Raw genomic sequence first — 16,765 nt, 5'->3', positions numbered from 1 at the left:
TTTTTTTTTTTACATTTTCTACACTGTTATTGCCAGTCTGGAAATTATTGTTTGACTTAACGCATTTTTGAAAGAACATTTGAGGCTGATACCCAGACAAAACAAGAGCTGAGCAATTAAATCTTTACCTTCAGATAAAGTGCAGGACGTCCTACAGCACATGATATCCCTATCATGCTTTTAAAGAACAAATCAAATCAAAAAGAGGGCGGTGTTGTTTTAATGTAAACATGGGTTGTTTTGACAGATTTGTGAATGAGAGATGTCTCCTCCAGATACAGTTCACCAAACTCCTCTCACACAGACAAGCGCGCGTTTGTTCGGAGGAGATCCGCGCTCCACGCGCTCGCTCAGAGAGCTGCTAGATCGTTTGATGCCTTTGTAAAAACGACAGCACATTGTATCGTTCACGAATAAGCAATCACGGGTTAACATAGAAACTTCAAACAGTGCGTGATTCAATATCGAGGACTTATAAGTGTGTGGGCGCGTGCAGGTGTATGGCACACAATAGGTGCGCTTCGGCATCAGCTGTCATTCTGGCTCACGTTACACGCAGGATGCTTCGGTAAACACTCAACCCAAACCTCTCAATACACACTGAAAATGTGCTTTGTGTGCTGATGGAAGCTGGGCGTAATGAATCTTTATGTCGTCCAAACATCCGCCTACATGCCCAAGATGCTTCATTAACCTGTTTCTCGACCTGATATGATTGAATTCTTGGAGATTTTGCCGCGCACCTTTTGACCGCACTTGACAGGGTAAGCAACCCAACATTTAACCTGAGTATGAGTTTTCGGGACAATTACACCAAAGAGGGGGCAGAGGGTTACTCACGCTGCTGTTTTCACCCGTCCAGTGGACCATTGCCTGGTTGTGGGTGGCATCCCCTTTAAGGACGAAAGAGCTGCTGAGCAGAGAGACTTTCTCCGGAGTCGATGCCCTCCGGACTCGGGGAACTCCCACGGCCGCTCCGCCCGGGTCTCCACTGTAATCTCCGCGGCTGTACGCTGAGATAAGCGCTTCATCTGTGCCAGTGACATGCCCACCGCGGCTGTCAAGCTCCCGGTCCCGTTCGCTTCTCTGCTTTATAATACCGCTGCTGTGACATGAAATCGGTCCTAACAGTGCCATCCACGCGCAAGCGAAAAACACAGCTGGGTACAGGTGCGCAAAAACTGCCATGATGAGCGTCTTCATTTAACACTGTCAAAGCGAGTGCGATGCAAGCGAAAGATGGAAAGCTCTAATGTAAGAGAGAGGGAGGGAGAGGAAGAGAGAAAGGAGAGAGAGGGGGAGCAGAGGGTGGGGAAGTAGAGCTACAAACAGAGCGCGCTCATGTGCTGGAGCCCAAACAGAGGAGACCGAGAGATGATCAGCCGTGCGCGTCCGCCACCTAGTGCTAGCGCGTTTGCTTTCGACCTCAGTCTAATTTAGAAAAGTGTGCACTAAAACAAATTCGGCATCTCTTAATTAATAAAAGACTTTGCTAAATATTACACAAAAGTGCAATAATTTAGTGTTATTTAAAACCCTATGTTCCTTATGTATTTTATCCTTTTAATAACGAATGTCTTTGCTGATATCAAATTCAAATATACAAAAATATAGTAATAAACAAAAAAGACGTTTGATTAGAAAAAAACTCGTTTTATTTTATTTATTTAAATTTGTCCATTGTCCAGTAGTCTACAGTTTGAGGGAAAGGTTTGTTTGAGCTGCCCCCTACTGTATAGACGTGAATTAACATTTCAAATTCCTCTCTTAGCCTTATTCTTTTCACTTTTGGTAGTTATCTATCTGCATAAATAATAAACATCGCTTTCACATGAAAAAAAAGTTATCAATTTTTATTTATTTTCTTTTATTTATTTATTATCATTGGCAATGAATTTTACATGCATTTCATAAGTTTATAGATTATGTTTTTGACTAATGTACTTGCAAAGGTTTTAGGTATGAAAGTATGAAATATCTGGCCAAAAACGTTCATTCATTCATTCATTTTCAGCTTAGACCCTTTATTAATCTAAAGTCGCCACAGCAGAATGAACAACCAACTTATCCAGCATATGATTTATGCAGCAGATGCCCTTCCAGCTGCAACCCATCACTGGGAATCATCCATACACACCTATTTACTACGGACAATTTTGCTTATACCCAATTCACTTATACCATGCTTTTGGACTTGTGGGGGAAACCAGAGTACCTGGAAGAAACCCACACAAATACGAGGAGAACAGGCAAACTCCACACAGAAGCACCAACTGACCCTGCTGAGGAGCAGAGGAAGGAACACAGGAAGGAGCAGAAAGAGGGAACGGATTGGCATTCATGATGAGAATCAAATTCAGTTCACCATGAACAGCAGAGTGTCATGTATCGAGGAGAACAGAGAGGGCAAGGATTGGCATCTCAAGGTGGGAATCGAGCTCAGATCACCACGAACAGCAGAGTGCCATCTGTCAATGGAATAACCACTACACTACTGGCTATGACAGTTTAAACTGTATTTAAATGATGATGATGGTCCAGGATCAACACTAGTAAACTTGCACTGTAGTTTTGGAGTTGATAGGTTCAGCTTTAATTGATAGAACAGTAAAGAGAATACAAAGTAAGGATAAGAGAGAGGGCAAAAATTGGCATCTCGAGGTGGGAATCAAACTCAAATCACCATGCTCAGTAGAGCGCCATGTGTCAACGCACTAACCACTACAATTTACTCTCCTTTTAAATGACAGTGATGGTCCAGGATCAACAATAGTGAATTTACACTGTATTTAAATGATGTCGATGGTCCAGGATCAACAATAGTGAGTTTACACTGTATTTAAATGATGATGATGGTCCAGGATCAACATTACTGATTTTACACTGTATTTAAATGAGGATGATGGTCCCGGATCAACACTAGTGATTTTATACTGTAATTAAATGATGATGGTAAATTCCCTGTACTTTTTTTGGGGGGTGGGGGGGTGGGGGGGGGTTCACCTTTAATTGATAGAACAGTAGAAAGTATATAAAGAAAGGAGAAGAGAGAGGGCAAAGATTCCCACCTCGAGGTGGGATATGAGCTCAGGTCACCATGAACTGCAAAGTGCCATGTGTCAATGCACTAACTACTACACTACTGGCACTGAAAATAAATACAGTATTCAAATGATAGTGATGGTTTAGGATCAACTTTGGCAAATTTACACTGTATTTAAATGATGATGATGGTCCAGGATCAAAAATAGTGAATTTACACTGCACTTTATGGGGGTTTTCACCTTCAATTGATATAACAGTAGAGAGTATATAAAGAAAGGAAAAGAGAGAGTGAACTTAAACTATATATTTTTGATGGTTTTCACTTCTAATTGATAGACAAGTAGAGAGTATATACAATAACAAGCAGAGAGAGGGGATGAAGGATTGACATAGGACTTCGAGATAGGAATCGAACTCAGTTCACCATAAAAAGCAGAGTGCCATGTGAGAATGCACTAACCACTAGACTATTGGCACTGAAAAATTTACACTGTATTTAAATTATAATGGATCAACAATAGTGATTTTAAGCTGTACTTAAATGATGATGATGGTCCAGGATCAACAATAGGGAATTTACACCATATTTAAATGATGATGATGCTCCAGGATCAACATTAGTGAATTTACACTGTTTAAATGATGATGATGGTCCAGGATTAACATTAGTGACTTTACACTGTTCTTTTTGGGGTGTTTTCACCTTCGATTGATAGAACAGTAAAGGGTAAATAAAGAAAGGAGAAGAGACAACACAAGAATTGGCATCTCAAGGTGGAAATCGAACTCGGGTCACCATTAATAGCAGAGTGCCATGTGTCAGCGCACTAACCATCACACTACTGGTACTGACAACTTACAGTGTATTTAAATGATGATGATGTTCCAGCATCAACAATAGTCAATTTACACTGTATTTAAATGATAACGATGACCTAGGATCAACATTAGTAAATTTACACTGTATTTAAATGGATCAACAATAGAAAAATTTACAGAGTCACGCCGCACATGCGCACGAGAGAGAGATAGAGAGAGGAGGAATCTTTAATAAATCTATCATTAAGATATAAAAAAAAAGATAAGCAGCTTATACAAAAACCTGATACATGCGTCTTTTTGCCTTTGTTTGAAAATTTAACCTCTTTAATCGCTCTAAATGTAACAATTTTCCACCCTGATTGTGCTCAAGGATTACTTCAGGCGATACACATGAATCAGGAAAAGCACCACATTTGCCACGAATAATATACAAAAAGTACATTAATATTTATTTGAAGGGCATATTTTGATTTTATGAATTGGGCTTGTTTTGGGGTAGTTTGATTGGCCGTTGGGCTAGTTTTGATTGGCCGTTGGGCTACTTTTGTTGTGAAAACCTGTCATCAAAATACATCTAAAGTTATCATGTTATGTTAGTTATAGCAACATTATGACTATGAGAATCATAAAATGAAGTTGTTGGGACATATTTAGCCAAAAAAGACATCTAACCTAATTTTAGGTTATTTTGGGAAATATTTTCACGTTCATTTCCAATATAGGGAGTATAAACATTGATAAAAGCAAAACTACTTTTACCTAACGTTGTCTTGGTAATGTAAGGTTCTATATGCATTAAAAGATTTTAAGATATTGAGCTTTAAAGTTTTTGCATTCTATATAGCAAGAAATATGTCTGTAATAGTTCTCTTTCATACATTAACAGGACAGAGACCCTTAAATTACTCTAAATGTAAATTATCAAAATTCTTCTCAATATGCAAGTTGGGGTAAAACAAACAGGGCAAATAGAGAGAGCCTTCTAATTCTAAAAAGTCATTTCTTACTTGGAATTATAAGGTTCTATTTGGCAGATCATTAACTGAAGCATTTCTTTTCAACAAATACAGTCTGCTTATTCACTTAATTAAAGAAATAAAAATTGGTGTTGTAACAATATGTTGATGTTCGAGAAAGTTACATTTTTGATTTATACAACATTCATCCAATTATTTATTTTCTTTTCAACTTAGTCCCTCTATTATTCTGCAGAAGAGCGAACATGAACTGGATAAGTTGACAGTTTATTCGGTAACACTTTACAATAACAGTACATAAATAATGATGAATCAATATGTTTAAGTTTATTATGAATTAATGATGAGTTAAGGTATGCACTAGTTATGAATTACCTATGAATTAACAACTCATGAACTCCTGTTTATGTTGATGTTGACAGAAAACTTATCTGGTGTTATTCAGTGTAAACTCATAAGTTGGACGTGCATAAGGAGTTCATAAGTAGTTAACAATGGGTTAAGGATGATGTGCCCCTTCAAGTAAAGTCACAACATAATTATACATTAGCATATCATTCATCATGAGTTCATCATGGTTTAATTAAGCATAAACTAATGTGGTAATTAATACATTAATTAACAAACAATCATATACTAACAAATATTTAAGGTAGCCGTTATTCTTACATGAACTCATGCGAATCATGTTGAAGTTAAAGTTGGTAATGATTAGTGCGCAACTTAACTCATCATTAGTTCATAATAAAGTAATGTTTAGTTAACATAATAATACATAATTATTCATGTACGGTTATTGTAAAGTGTTACCGTTTATTCTGCTGTGGAGACCCCAGATTAATAAAGGGACTAAGCCGAAAAGAAAATGAATGAAGGAATGATTTATTTTCAGTACTGTGTGAGTCAAGTCTAGCTCCTTCAGGTCTAAAAAGCAAAAAGAGACTCAGTTTCCTTGTTGACTGGGAGACTAATCTATGGACATGGGTGCTCTTGATCGTGTGCCTGATTTTGGAATATGTTTGCAGATAAATTACAATCCTCAAAAAGCTTAAATCGGCTGACTTTTCTCACTGCCCTATCATCAGGCAGTGACTCTGAATGCAGCATTTGTGCACAAAAGGCACCTCGGAAAGCTGATTTCTGGCAGACCTGAGACAGCAGAACGATTTAATTAAGTACAACACAATAGAAAGAGCATTGGAGATAATTAAGGCAAGTAGTAAAGGTTTACTACATTAATATGTTCTAGCTAGAAAATACCATATATTGTTGAAAATGTTGGTCAAAAACATACATTCACACCCAAACTGACAGCTAAGCAGCATGTTGAGAAGCCATCTTTATTTTTTAGCTGTCAGAGATGGAAAGCGCTACAGAAAGATTGTAGGATATCGAAGACAGCAAAGGTACATCTATGCTGCCTTCGAAATTCCATCAGGAGAAACCTCCAGAGACAGGATATAAAGTAGAATTTGGATTCGGACATGCCGTGGTGCCTTCCTGACTTGGAATGCTGCCTCTGAAGCAAGCATTTTATAGCTTTTGATGCAGTGCATTGTGGTAACTAATGCGAAATGACATCACTTTCAATGTACCAATGCTGGCCAATTTCATGCAATTTTAAAAGGAGGCTCATTGACAGAATGAATAACATTTACATTAAACTGGGTACTAGAGCAATTCAAAACAGAAAAAAGTGAAAGACATGGGATGTAGTTAAGTATGGTGACCCATACTTGAAATTTGTGCTCTGCCCTTGGAGCAGTTGGGGGAATCAGTGTCTTGCTCCAGGGCTGTGGTATTGAGGCAGGTGAGAGAGAACAGAACCATCCCTAAACTTTTACCACAAAGGCGGGTGCATGAATTTGTCAGTTCCTTTCACTGGAACTGAAGTTACATCCCCACATCATACACCCCACCAAACTTTACACTTGACACTGTGCAGACAGAGACGTACCGTTCTCCAACCTCTAAATGACTTCAATTTTGTTAAAATACCCCTAATAGTTGTTCGTGGAATATTATGTAGTAGGCCTGAATGATAAATCGACATGAAATTGCATTTGCAATTTAGCAAAAGCTGCAATTGTCTTGTACATCATGTGAGGAAAGTACAGAGTCACACAGAACAACCAAATATGTCCAGAAGGAAACCAGGAAATACAAGTCTATGGGAAATCCATATAGTGTAGGATAATGACTCAAAGAGATAAATAAACACATGACCATGACAACATAGAGTTTATTTAAAATATGTAGATGCAACACTATTCTCTCTGTTTATTAGAATGCTATTGTGAATTATGTTGCATGCTTTATTCTGTGTAAGTACACAATGTAAATTATTAGTGGCATTTGCACATGCTTTCAGGTCTTAGTTCACCAAGAAGCTACACAAACAGCTGCCAATATCGCAGAATGATTATTTGAGATTTGACTGATGTATACTGAATTGTAGCTCTATACTACATAATTCATGTTAGAATTTTAAAAATAAAAAGCAGCCTATAAAATTAATCTATATATATATATATATATATATATATATATATATATATATATATATATATATATATATATATATATATATATATATATATATATATACTCCATACTTCAAAAATGTATCATATCCTGAAATTGTTTTTCGAAATCAGAAATAACGTCAGACAACAAAATGCACAAATACAAGCTCACTACAACAACTCCTGAAGCAGGTCAACTTGTACAAATGCAGACAAAATGTATGGCATAATCACAGTTTATAAACAAATTGCTTACAGACACAGAAGCGTCTCTATGAAATAAAATATGAAATTTCATATGAATTTCAATGGGAAACTTTTGGAAAACTTCCATCTCATGGAAACGTGTGAAACTGATTCACTGAATGTCACTGAGCCTAAATCAGGAAACAAATTGGGATTTCCCTACCTCAATCTACAGTTGACCTGCTGTCCAAGAGACAGACAAAGCTGAGGCACAGGATTACTGTCCTAAATTTAAAGAGTAAACAAGTCAGCTGTCTGCTTAACAGAAGATTCAGGCATTTTTCTTTGTATTTGAATACAGACAAGCTTTTTTTATTATTGCAAAAAAAAAAAAAAATTGAAGAAATGATACATTAAACAATAAGCCTTTTTATATAGATTCCATCATTCGTGTTACTTATGTCAGTGCATCTCTTTTAACATTCGCTATTAATATTTAATAGCCTATATCATGGCTGCATCTACATTTTACATTATTCAGAGAGCAAACACGTGGGATCCAGTCCAGTTAATTACAATTCCTTAATCATATTATAGATTTATTCATGTGTGTTTTCTTAATAATCGAACATAGAGTGATGTAAAATCCTCATGTTAGTTGAGTAATGGCAGTATGCGGTAACCTTCAGTGGGCCAGGCAAATACCCCGTCCTGTGTCACGTGTAAAATGTTTCGACCTTCCTCTCAACCAAACTACAGAATTGCGTCAGTTTAGACTGGGACGATTATTGGTCCTGCCCGACAGTCGTGAAAGAACTGCACATGTGATTGGTTGAATGAGACGACGTTCCGTGCGTGTGTCTCATCTTGGACAGTCAGTGAGTAAAGATGGCGAACTGGTGCGTGCGCGCGATCAGACACAGCTCTTCAATCTTAGCGTCCCCTTCACTAGTAAGGTATGTTTCAGCTTTGCTAAGGCGTGTTGTTGATGTCAAAGCTTGGGTAATTTTTTGGGTTTTAAGGAACAAATGAATGAATGTTCTTGCTGTTGCGTAAGCTGTTCAGAATTGAATGATTCGTGCTGATGTTCAATGACCATCAGTTTACCTTACTTTCATTTTAATGACAGTTTGTGACAGTCTTGCGTGTTGCCCTGCCAAATACACTTACGTTTTTTTTATTAGTCAGAAGTGATCATTGATAACGCAGTGAAGTTTGCTTTACTGGTCTTTCAGGTCTGTCCTATTGCATATCTTTCTTTACAAAAAAGTATGTGACCTGAGTTTAGGATGTAGGTTTCAGTTGTATTATGCTTTTTTATTGTAAAAGAAAATAGTTTTCCCTCCTTGGCATGTCAGTGACAGACTTGTTTCCGACACGTGCTTGTGTCAAAGCTAGATCTGAAGACTTACTGGTGTACAGTACTGCCAGTGTTTCATTCTCCTAACTGATATTTTTCAGTTATCTCGAATAGGCATGGGCCGGTATGAGGTTCTGACAGTATAATAACCTTGAAAAAAATATCACGGTTTCACGGTATTGTGATTACTGCTTCAAAATATATTCTTTTTAAATGTCAGAGTAAAAAACAACTGTTTCCCCCCTTTGAACACAATAACTTATATCTTATTTTGAGAAGCATTTAAAGTATTTTGAAGCATGTCAGGCTGAAAAATAATTATTCATCGTCTTCATTAGTTACAAAAACACTAATTTCTTTAAAATTTAAAACAGCATATTGGGTAGCTTTTCTGCTGAAGATACTATTGTCCCAAAAAAAAAAAAAAACATAAATAAAAACATCTTTCATATACCTTAGGAACGGTATAGCAGAAAATTTTGGCGGTTTTAAAAACTTGACTTTTCCGAGTCGTGGTATACATTTGAAAACGGTGTTTTCCTCCCATGCCTAATCTCAAATCCCATGTATTCGAAATATAATTAAGCCATTCAAAGCATAAACCTTTTTTCTGTAATTCATTACATGCTTAGATCTAAAGCTTAAAATATCTGTTTAGTGTTGACAGCTTCACATGCACTGTAAAAATCCCACCTAGCGTTACTGATATATTGGAAGTGAACAGTTTAAGTTGTAACACTACTCCCTGTTAGATATCATTAAGACATTATATTACCTCTACATAAACTCCAAGTAGGAATCAATTTTGCAATCTTTTTAAAGTCGTTCATGTTCCAAGTTCTGACAAAAAAAAAATCAATAAATATTTTGAAGTGGGAAACCTGAGCTTTTTTAATCTATAATCTATCTTTTATCTTAATAGTTAATCATAATTAATCAATAAACTGTCTATTAAATCCACTGTTTAATAAAATATGATATAATTAAAATACAGTAGGGTTGTCACGGTGGCGCGGTGGGTAGAACGATTGCCTTACAGCAAGAAGGTCGCTGGTTCGAGCCCTGGCTGGGTCAGTTGGCATTACTGTATGGAGTTTGCATGTTCTCCCTGTGTTTGTGTGGGTTTCCTCCGGATGCTACAGTTGCCCCTCACAGTCCAAAAACATGCACTAAACAGTAAGTGAATTGAATAAGCTAAATTGGCTAGGTGTGAATGTAAGAGTGTATGGGTGTTTCCCAGTGTTGGGTTGCGGCTAAAAGGGCATCCGCTGCGTTAAAATTGTGCTGGTAAACTGGTCTGTTGATTCTGCTTTGGTGACCCCTGATTAATAAAGGGACTAAGTCGAAAAGAAAATGAATGAATAAATGATAAGGAAATAATAGATAATCTGATTCAGGAATCTAAAGTCTAGTAAGTCTAAAATCTGGTATTGAGTATGTACTACTTGTCAATTTGAGCTTCACGGCCCTTAGAAAAAAAAGTCTATGTAATGCAACAATTAGTGAAGATTTGAGTAAGAATGTGGTCTACTGCATCCACCATGATGTTATTAGCATAAGACATTAATCTCAGTTATGATGCTGCTCTTCCATTCATAAATTTTCTCCTGTGAACTCATGGGATAGAAAAGTGTCCATTGGATGTGCGAATAACATGAATTAAGACAAACAGCCTGGCTCACACTTTTTACTTGCTGTTCACTTTCTGTAAATGTTAATTTCTCTTTCTGCATTTACGAGTGCAACTAACACTTGTCAAAATCTATTCAACAGCTGATGGACAGAAACAAGTCCCTGCACTACTCTTTTTGTCCCCTCAATTCAATACCCTGTTACTCTTCTATTAATGCCACAATTTAGAAAAAATGTTATAAATTCCGTTTTATTGATTGAGCTTCTAAAAAAGGATAAAATACCTTTGCGCCTTTCAAATAGACTTAAAGAAAGAAAATGCTATTTGAGTCTTTTACATTAGACCAGTTGCATAAACATTGTGTAAAGCATAATCTTGTGAATGAACATTCTGTCAAATTTGAACTTCTCAGGGCGACTCCACGTCTGCTTTGCACAGCAGCCCAACAGAAAAGCTCAGGAGCAGGTACTGAAGAGGAGAGTGGAGCTCAGAAGCAAGAGCCTGGCACAGCTGAAAAAGCCTTCTTAGAAGAAAAGACACAACTGGAGGAGCAACTAAAAGATGTTACGGTAAAGCTGCATTCAATTCTGACCAAAAAAAGTTTGTTCTTGCATGTAATGTCTCTCTTCTACAATACCTGACATTCATTTGACCTTCATTTGTTTTTCAAGGACACCACAGCCCCTTTAGTTTCCACAGAGACCAAGGATTGTTTATGTGTTTGGTGTTTAAACGAATGCCTGTTATATGTGTAGTGTACTTTAAGTGCAACATACATTTTCAGATTAGCGATGCTCAGAACTTGTAAACAAAAAACTATAGATCTAAAAAAATGGTTCTCTCACATTACTATGAATAGGGGAAAAGTATAATGCTCAGTATGGCCACAGAAGTGAAGGAAGTCCTGCCTTCTGGCCGAAATAGCAAATTGTCTTTATAGCCGCACTGTTTTGTGGGGAAGGGTCTGTTCAGATTTGCTTGTTTGTTACAACAAGCCCTGTCATTTTGTGAATACTGGGTGCCTGCGTAGATTTTCACAGGAGAAAAAAACATCCCGGCACATCCCATCAGATATGATGTCCTCCTCCAGTATTTGCGTATTGTATTTTGTCCCTGTTCTTCCTGTTTTTATAACTTGTTAACACTGAAACATCCATTGAGAAGATCAGTGTCAAGCCAATTTTTGAGCATGGACTGTGGCTTGAGCAAACTGGAAAGGACGAGTTTTATACATCTGTAATAGGGCACGCCACCTCAGATTATGTTTCTGATTTGAATTATGTTATGATCTAATTGCGAGCTCTACAAGATTTCTGGATTCCCCCATTCATTTAGATTAGACTTTGGTTTTGGAAGAACTGCTCTTTACTATTGCAGTAATGACTGCTGTGTGAACAGACTTTCCTTGAAAGGGAACTGCTGTAAATTAGCTGTAAAATCTCTGACATTTTCAGCCCAATCTCTTGATCTGCATCCCAAATGGCACAATGTACACTATACACTATGTACTAATGCACTTACACACTCAACAGTAGAGCTGCATGATTCTGGCTAAAATGAGAATCGCAATTTTCGCAGTCTTTTTTCGATTAATTGTGCAGCTCTACCCAACAGCATAGTATGTGAATGTAGTGTCATCCCAAATGAAACACTAACGTTGTTTTTACTTAGCGGAAATTAAAATCATTTCCTCTAATAGCTTCCATTTTAGTGAATAAATGACCAAAGTACTAAATAATCCCTGCCATGAGTACAGTATATTCGCATTCACAATCGGGAGGTGTTATAATCACTCTAATATGAGAATACTGCTTTCATAATCCAAAATAAATAAAGTAATCCAATATCTGTGCTCGAAAGCTCCACCCTATCCACTACGTAAGCAAAGCAGTGGTGCGTTGAGGGTGTGAAGTGTCCATCATTCCACACTTTAATTTAACAGTTGAATAAGTGCATCATCTGGGTATTCAGAGTGCACTTTTTATTTTAAGAGTTTTTAGTGTGAATGCACTACTTGCACTATTTATACTACATAATGGCGTAAAATAGTGCATGCGATTTGGGCTGTACTTATTGATTCTCTACACCAGGCCTATTCCTAAAATTTACAGTACCTTCCTGAATAATTTAGATGCAGCTTTGATCGAATGCTCCTGTCTTTAATTAGCAAGTGCTCCTGCAGATTCTACTGAAGTCTGGTTTATACTTCTGCGTCAAGTGACCGGCGTAACCCACGGCGCATGCAACGGGCGTAGATGTGCATGTATACTTCTGCGCGCTGGTTCTGCCCCTCTGCAATAACACTTCCGAAACATTAGTTGGCAGTGATGTGTTTATGTTCCTCTGTGTCGAGTTTCTTCGCTGGGGTTTTGTTTTTTCTGAATGCTTCCTTAATGTACAAGTGGCTCAAATTCACTCATTTTGAGGCAGGAACCGGCAGACGTGAAACAACTTTAAACATGAGGTAAACACAAAACAAATCTTTCCATCCGGAGCTCGTTCAAAGGACTCCACACTTGTAAACAATCGCTCCATCGGGCTCACGCTGCTCTCGGTCCCGCCTAGACTCGTCAGCGATACCAAGCCGACCAATCACAGAACTTGCACTACGCGTCGTTGCAACGTTTAGTTACATTTTTTGAAAGGTGCGAGGTCATCGACACTGACGGCCACAGCGTAGGGCTACGCGTAGGCAGCATCATAGCATACGCGTGCGCTTTATGCAGAAGTATAAGTCAGCCTTTAGTTGGTTAAATTACTTTTGATCAGGGTTGGAGCTGAACCCTGCTGGAAGGTAGATCTCCAGGGACAGGATTGGGAAGCCCTGCTCTACACCAACCTAGTCATTTCTTTACGTATGAAAAAATTCACAAGGATCATTACAGTTAATCAAGTCGATTTTCTGTTTAAACGTTTGCTTTCTTTCTAAAATTGAGTCAATTTATTGCCGTCATTAAAAATGTTATTTGTCAGATTTTTTGTTTTGTTTTGTGTTTTTTAGCCAAGGGGAGTAGTTTTAATTCAAGATGTCACTAGCTGATCTCAAAGATCATGAGCTCATCTAAGCTATTTCTTTTACATGTTCTGATAGCATAGGCTAAAATAAATCCTTTAGAAAGGTGCGAATAAACTGTCTGCAGTGTGAGATGAAAAAGTCCAGAATCAGTTTGTTATGTTTCTATCATATATTGATAGAAAGTAAATGATAAATCCGAATAACGTCACTGATTTCATTTATTGGTAGATGTGTTCAAAGCATACCAGCTAGTCATGGGGGTTCCTCAGGGATCAGTTTTTGGACCCCCTCTCTTCTCAGTTAACACCACTGAAAACAAGTTAACACTTGTTTCCAGTTTAAATCATTGATGCTTGTATATGAAACAGCGACATCCTCTGCACCACCACTTGTTTCAAAAGTCTACAGCCCCTCCAGAACCCTCCAGTCAATAATTATCACCCATGGTACCATCACAGAGAGGCCCTCTTTATTCATTGCTGATGGACTGACCCTTGCGAACCCAAACAAAGTGGCAGCATTCAAACAGCAATTGAAAGCTTACGTCTGTTTTGACCACCTAATTAGATCTTAAAAAATTACATAATAAGTTACATAACAATAACATCAGCTAAATAAACAACACATGACATCTGCATACACATCAATGTTTAAAGCTTAGGTGTAATTGGTGTTTGAAAGTTCAGCATGCTGTATTTTGGGGTTTATCATCTGATCATTTGGTTGTCTTTTTCTGCAGGATAAATATAAGCGTGCACTGGCAGACACTGAGAACCTTAGGCAAAGGAGTCAAAAGATGATCGATGATGCTAAGCTTTATGGTAAGCTATTGTAATTATTGTGTAAGCTGCTTTTAAAATGACATTTCCAGATTTGCTTGATTAATTAAATAATTCTTTTCTCAGGGATACAGGGTTTCTGCAAGGATCTCTTGGAAGTGGCTGACATCTTGGAGAAGGCAACAGAAAGCGTTCCAAAAACTGAAATATCTGCTGCTAATCCACATCTGAAAAATCTTTATGATGGCCTTGTAATGACTGAGGTGCAGATCCAAAAGGTCTTCCAGAAACACGGCCTTGTTAAGCTTAGTCCCGATGGTCAGAAATTCGACCCGTATGAGCATGAGGCAGTCTTTCATGCACCGGTGGAGGGCAAAGAGCCAGGTACCATAGCTTTAGTTACAAAAGTAGGCTACAAGCTGCACGGTCGTACCCTCCGGCCAGCTCTTGTTGGTGTAGTCAAGGCTCCCTAACCGATCCTGCACACTGCTTGGTTATCAACTGGTTGGTTCCTATAAGTTAGCTGAACTTCAGTTCCACTTTCATTTGTTAAAGATGCCTCTAAGAGGTGAAATCCAATATACAGACAACTGAAGGACAATGCCAGACTTCTTTTTGTGATTTCATTATAATTATATATATATATATATATATATATATATATATATATATATATATATATATATATATATATATATATATATATATATATATATGAAAGCCGTGTATGTGGAATTGACAGAATTTCTGATTGGCCACAGCAATATTTTCTGGAGGATCATCACCATTCCAGAGACCTCTGAGATCTAAAGAAACACTGCAGTGTATTACATCTCAAACATCTTAAAGTTCTTATTTGCTCTTATTAATTACTGATTATCAGTTTGGTGATGTTTTACAACAGTTGTTAGATTCCACTTTTGTTTTGTCAGTGTTAAGCAGGTTTTTCAGTTTGTACAAGGTAATTAGTCTTCTATACAGGATTTGGATTAACATTTTATCTTAAAATATATTTATAATTTCAGAATAATTTTCCTACTTGCTGTTGTACTTTCTAACTTTCATGATTAGTTTCATAAAGTGCAAACATGATGAAATGTCACACTTCAATCAACAGATTGTAATAAAAACTGACTTGGTTTTTGTGGAGATCTGAGAAAATAAGGATGGCTTGAAAAGATCACTTGACAGATTTGTGTCTGACAAAATTAATGTAAATGGTGGTTGTAATATGAATAGAACAATGCTTTGCTAAAAGAAAATTGGAACATAGTATATAAAGGTTTTTGGATTCAACATTTCCATGTATGTAAACAGGCAAACTCTTATCAAATAAAGCATGTACCTCTTCATTATCATATCATCTATAAGTGAAACTTTCATAAAAGAATATAGGCTCAGTTTCACAAACAGGGCTTAGTTTAAGCCAGGACTAGGCCTTAAAATAGAGTATTTTGGCCACTATATAGATTTCTGGTGTCCATCTTAAAACGATGCACTGATGTATTTTGAGATTTCATTCATTTTCTTTTTGGCTTTGTCCCTTTATTAATCAGTGGTCGCCACAGCAGAATAAGCCTCCAACTTATCCAGTATATGTTTTAAGCAGCAAATGCCCTTTCAGCTGCAACCCATCACTGGGAAACATCCATACACTCCTATTCGCACACACACACACACACACACACACACACATACATTACAGACAATTTAGCCTACCCAATTCACCTGTACCGCATGGCTTTGGTCCTGTGGGGGAAACCGGAGCTCCCACAGGAAACCCGCACCAACATGGGGTGAACATGCAAAATCCACACAGAAATGCCAACTGACGCAGCTGAGGCTCGAAAAGGCAACCCTCTTGCTGAGGCAATGGTGCTACCAACTTCACCACTGTGATGGCCTTATTTTGAGATTTGTCACTACAAATTATTTTTATTTAAGACAGCTCAAACATTTAGTCCCGGGCTAGTCTTAAGCCTATTATGTGAAACCAGGACATAATGTGTTAATGAATGTATCTCACTTAAACAGTGTTAAATGCTATTTATAAAATACCTTGCAAGATCCTACTTAATCATAATGGTATTAATTCAGGTTCCTTAAAATGTAGGTAAGAGAATAATTTTGCATATTAATGGACAAGAAGTCAAAGTTCAACATTTTAATACAAAATTGGAAAGAACATGACATATGGAGTAGAAGACTTTCACATACTCAACATTTTCACAAATAGGATCCTTCCAAAATGGACTGTTTGACCCGAGAACATTCATGTCACAAGTAAACAAAAAAGCCGCCTCTGATTATTTTTTAAATGTAATTTTCTTTATAAAAATTGTATTAAAAAATGTACTTGCAATAGTGTCTTTCCGTTGTCATTAGCATATCCCCACTTACATTAGAAAAATAATTACACTAT

General features: G+C 37.3%; 3 protein-coding genes across 10 annotated transcripts in view; 1 reads left to right on the top strand and 2 right to left on the bottom strand.

Moving 5' to 3' along the window:
• Positions 1-8,312, bottom strand: part of sorcs2 (sortilin-related VPS10 domain containing receptor 2) — a 306,229-nt gene extending 297,917 nt beyond the window's left edge. For 5 of the 7 annotated variants that reach the window (XR_015496019.1, XM_087261587.1, XM_087261589.1 and 2 more), the window contains exon 1: positions 841-1,251. Coding sequence is in view for 4 of the 7 variants with exons in the window: in XM_087261587.1 (XP_087117713.1) it covers positions 841-1,203 (363 nt within the window). In the remaining 3 variants the exon portion in view is untranslated. Of the gene's footprint in view, positions 1-840; positions 1,252-7,778; positions 7,841-8,185 lie in introns of those variants that run through there. The other 2 variants (XM_087261591.1, XM_087261592.1) reach the window with 1 other exon arrangement.
• esyt2b (extended synaptotagmin-like protein 2b) overlaps positions 1-16,765 on the bottom strand; it is an 846,120-nt gene that overhangs the window by 429,181 nt on the left and 400,174 nt on the right. The gene's annotated exons all lie outside the window — the stretch shown is intronic.
• On the top strand, positions 8,409-15,701 carry grpel1 (GrpE-like 1, mitochondrial). The gene is given in 4 exon segments (NM_001037384.3): positions 8,409-8,511; positions 10,961-11,117; positions 14,304-14,385; positions 14,470-15,701. Coding segments are annotated over 4 exon segments (654 nt in total). The 5' UTR covers positions 8,409-8,443; the 3' UTR covers positions 14,817-15,701.

Source organism: Danio rerio, chromosome 7 (genome assembly GCF_052040795.2).
Source record: "Danio rerio strain M-AB ecotype USA chromosome 7, GRCz13ab, whole genome shotgun sequence".
Taxonomy (NCBI): Eukaryota; Metazoa; Chordata; class Actinopteri; order Cypriniformes; family Danionidae; genus Danio; species Danio rerio.
The sequence above is the reverse complement of the archived record's forward strand: the minus strand, read 5'-3'. Positions and strand labels throughout refer to the sequence as shown.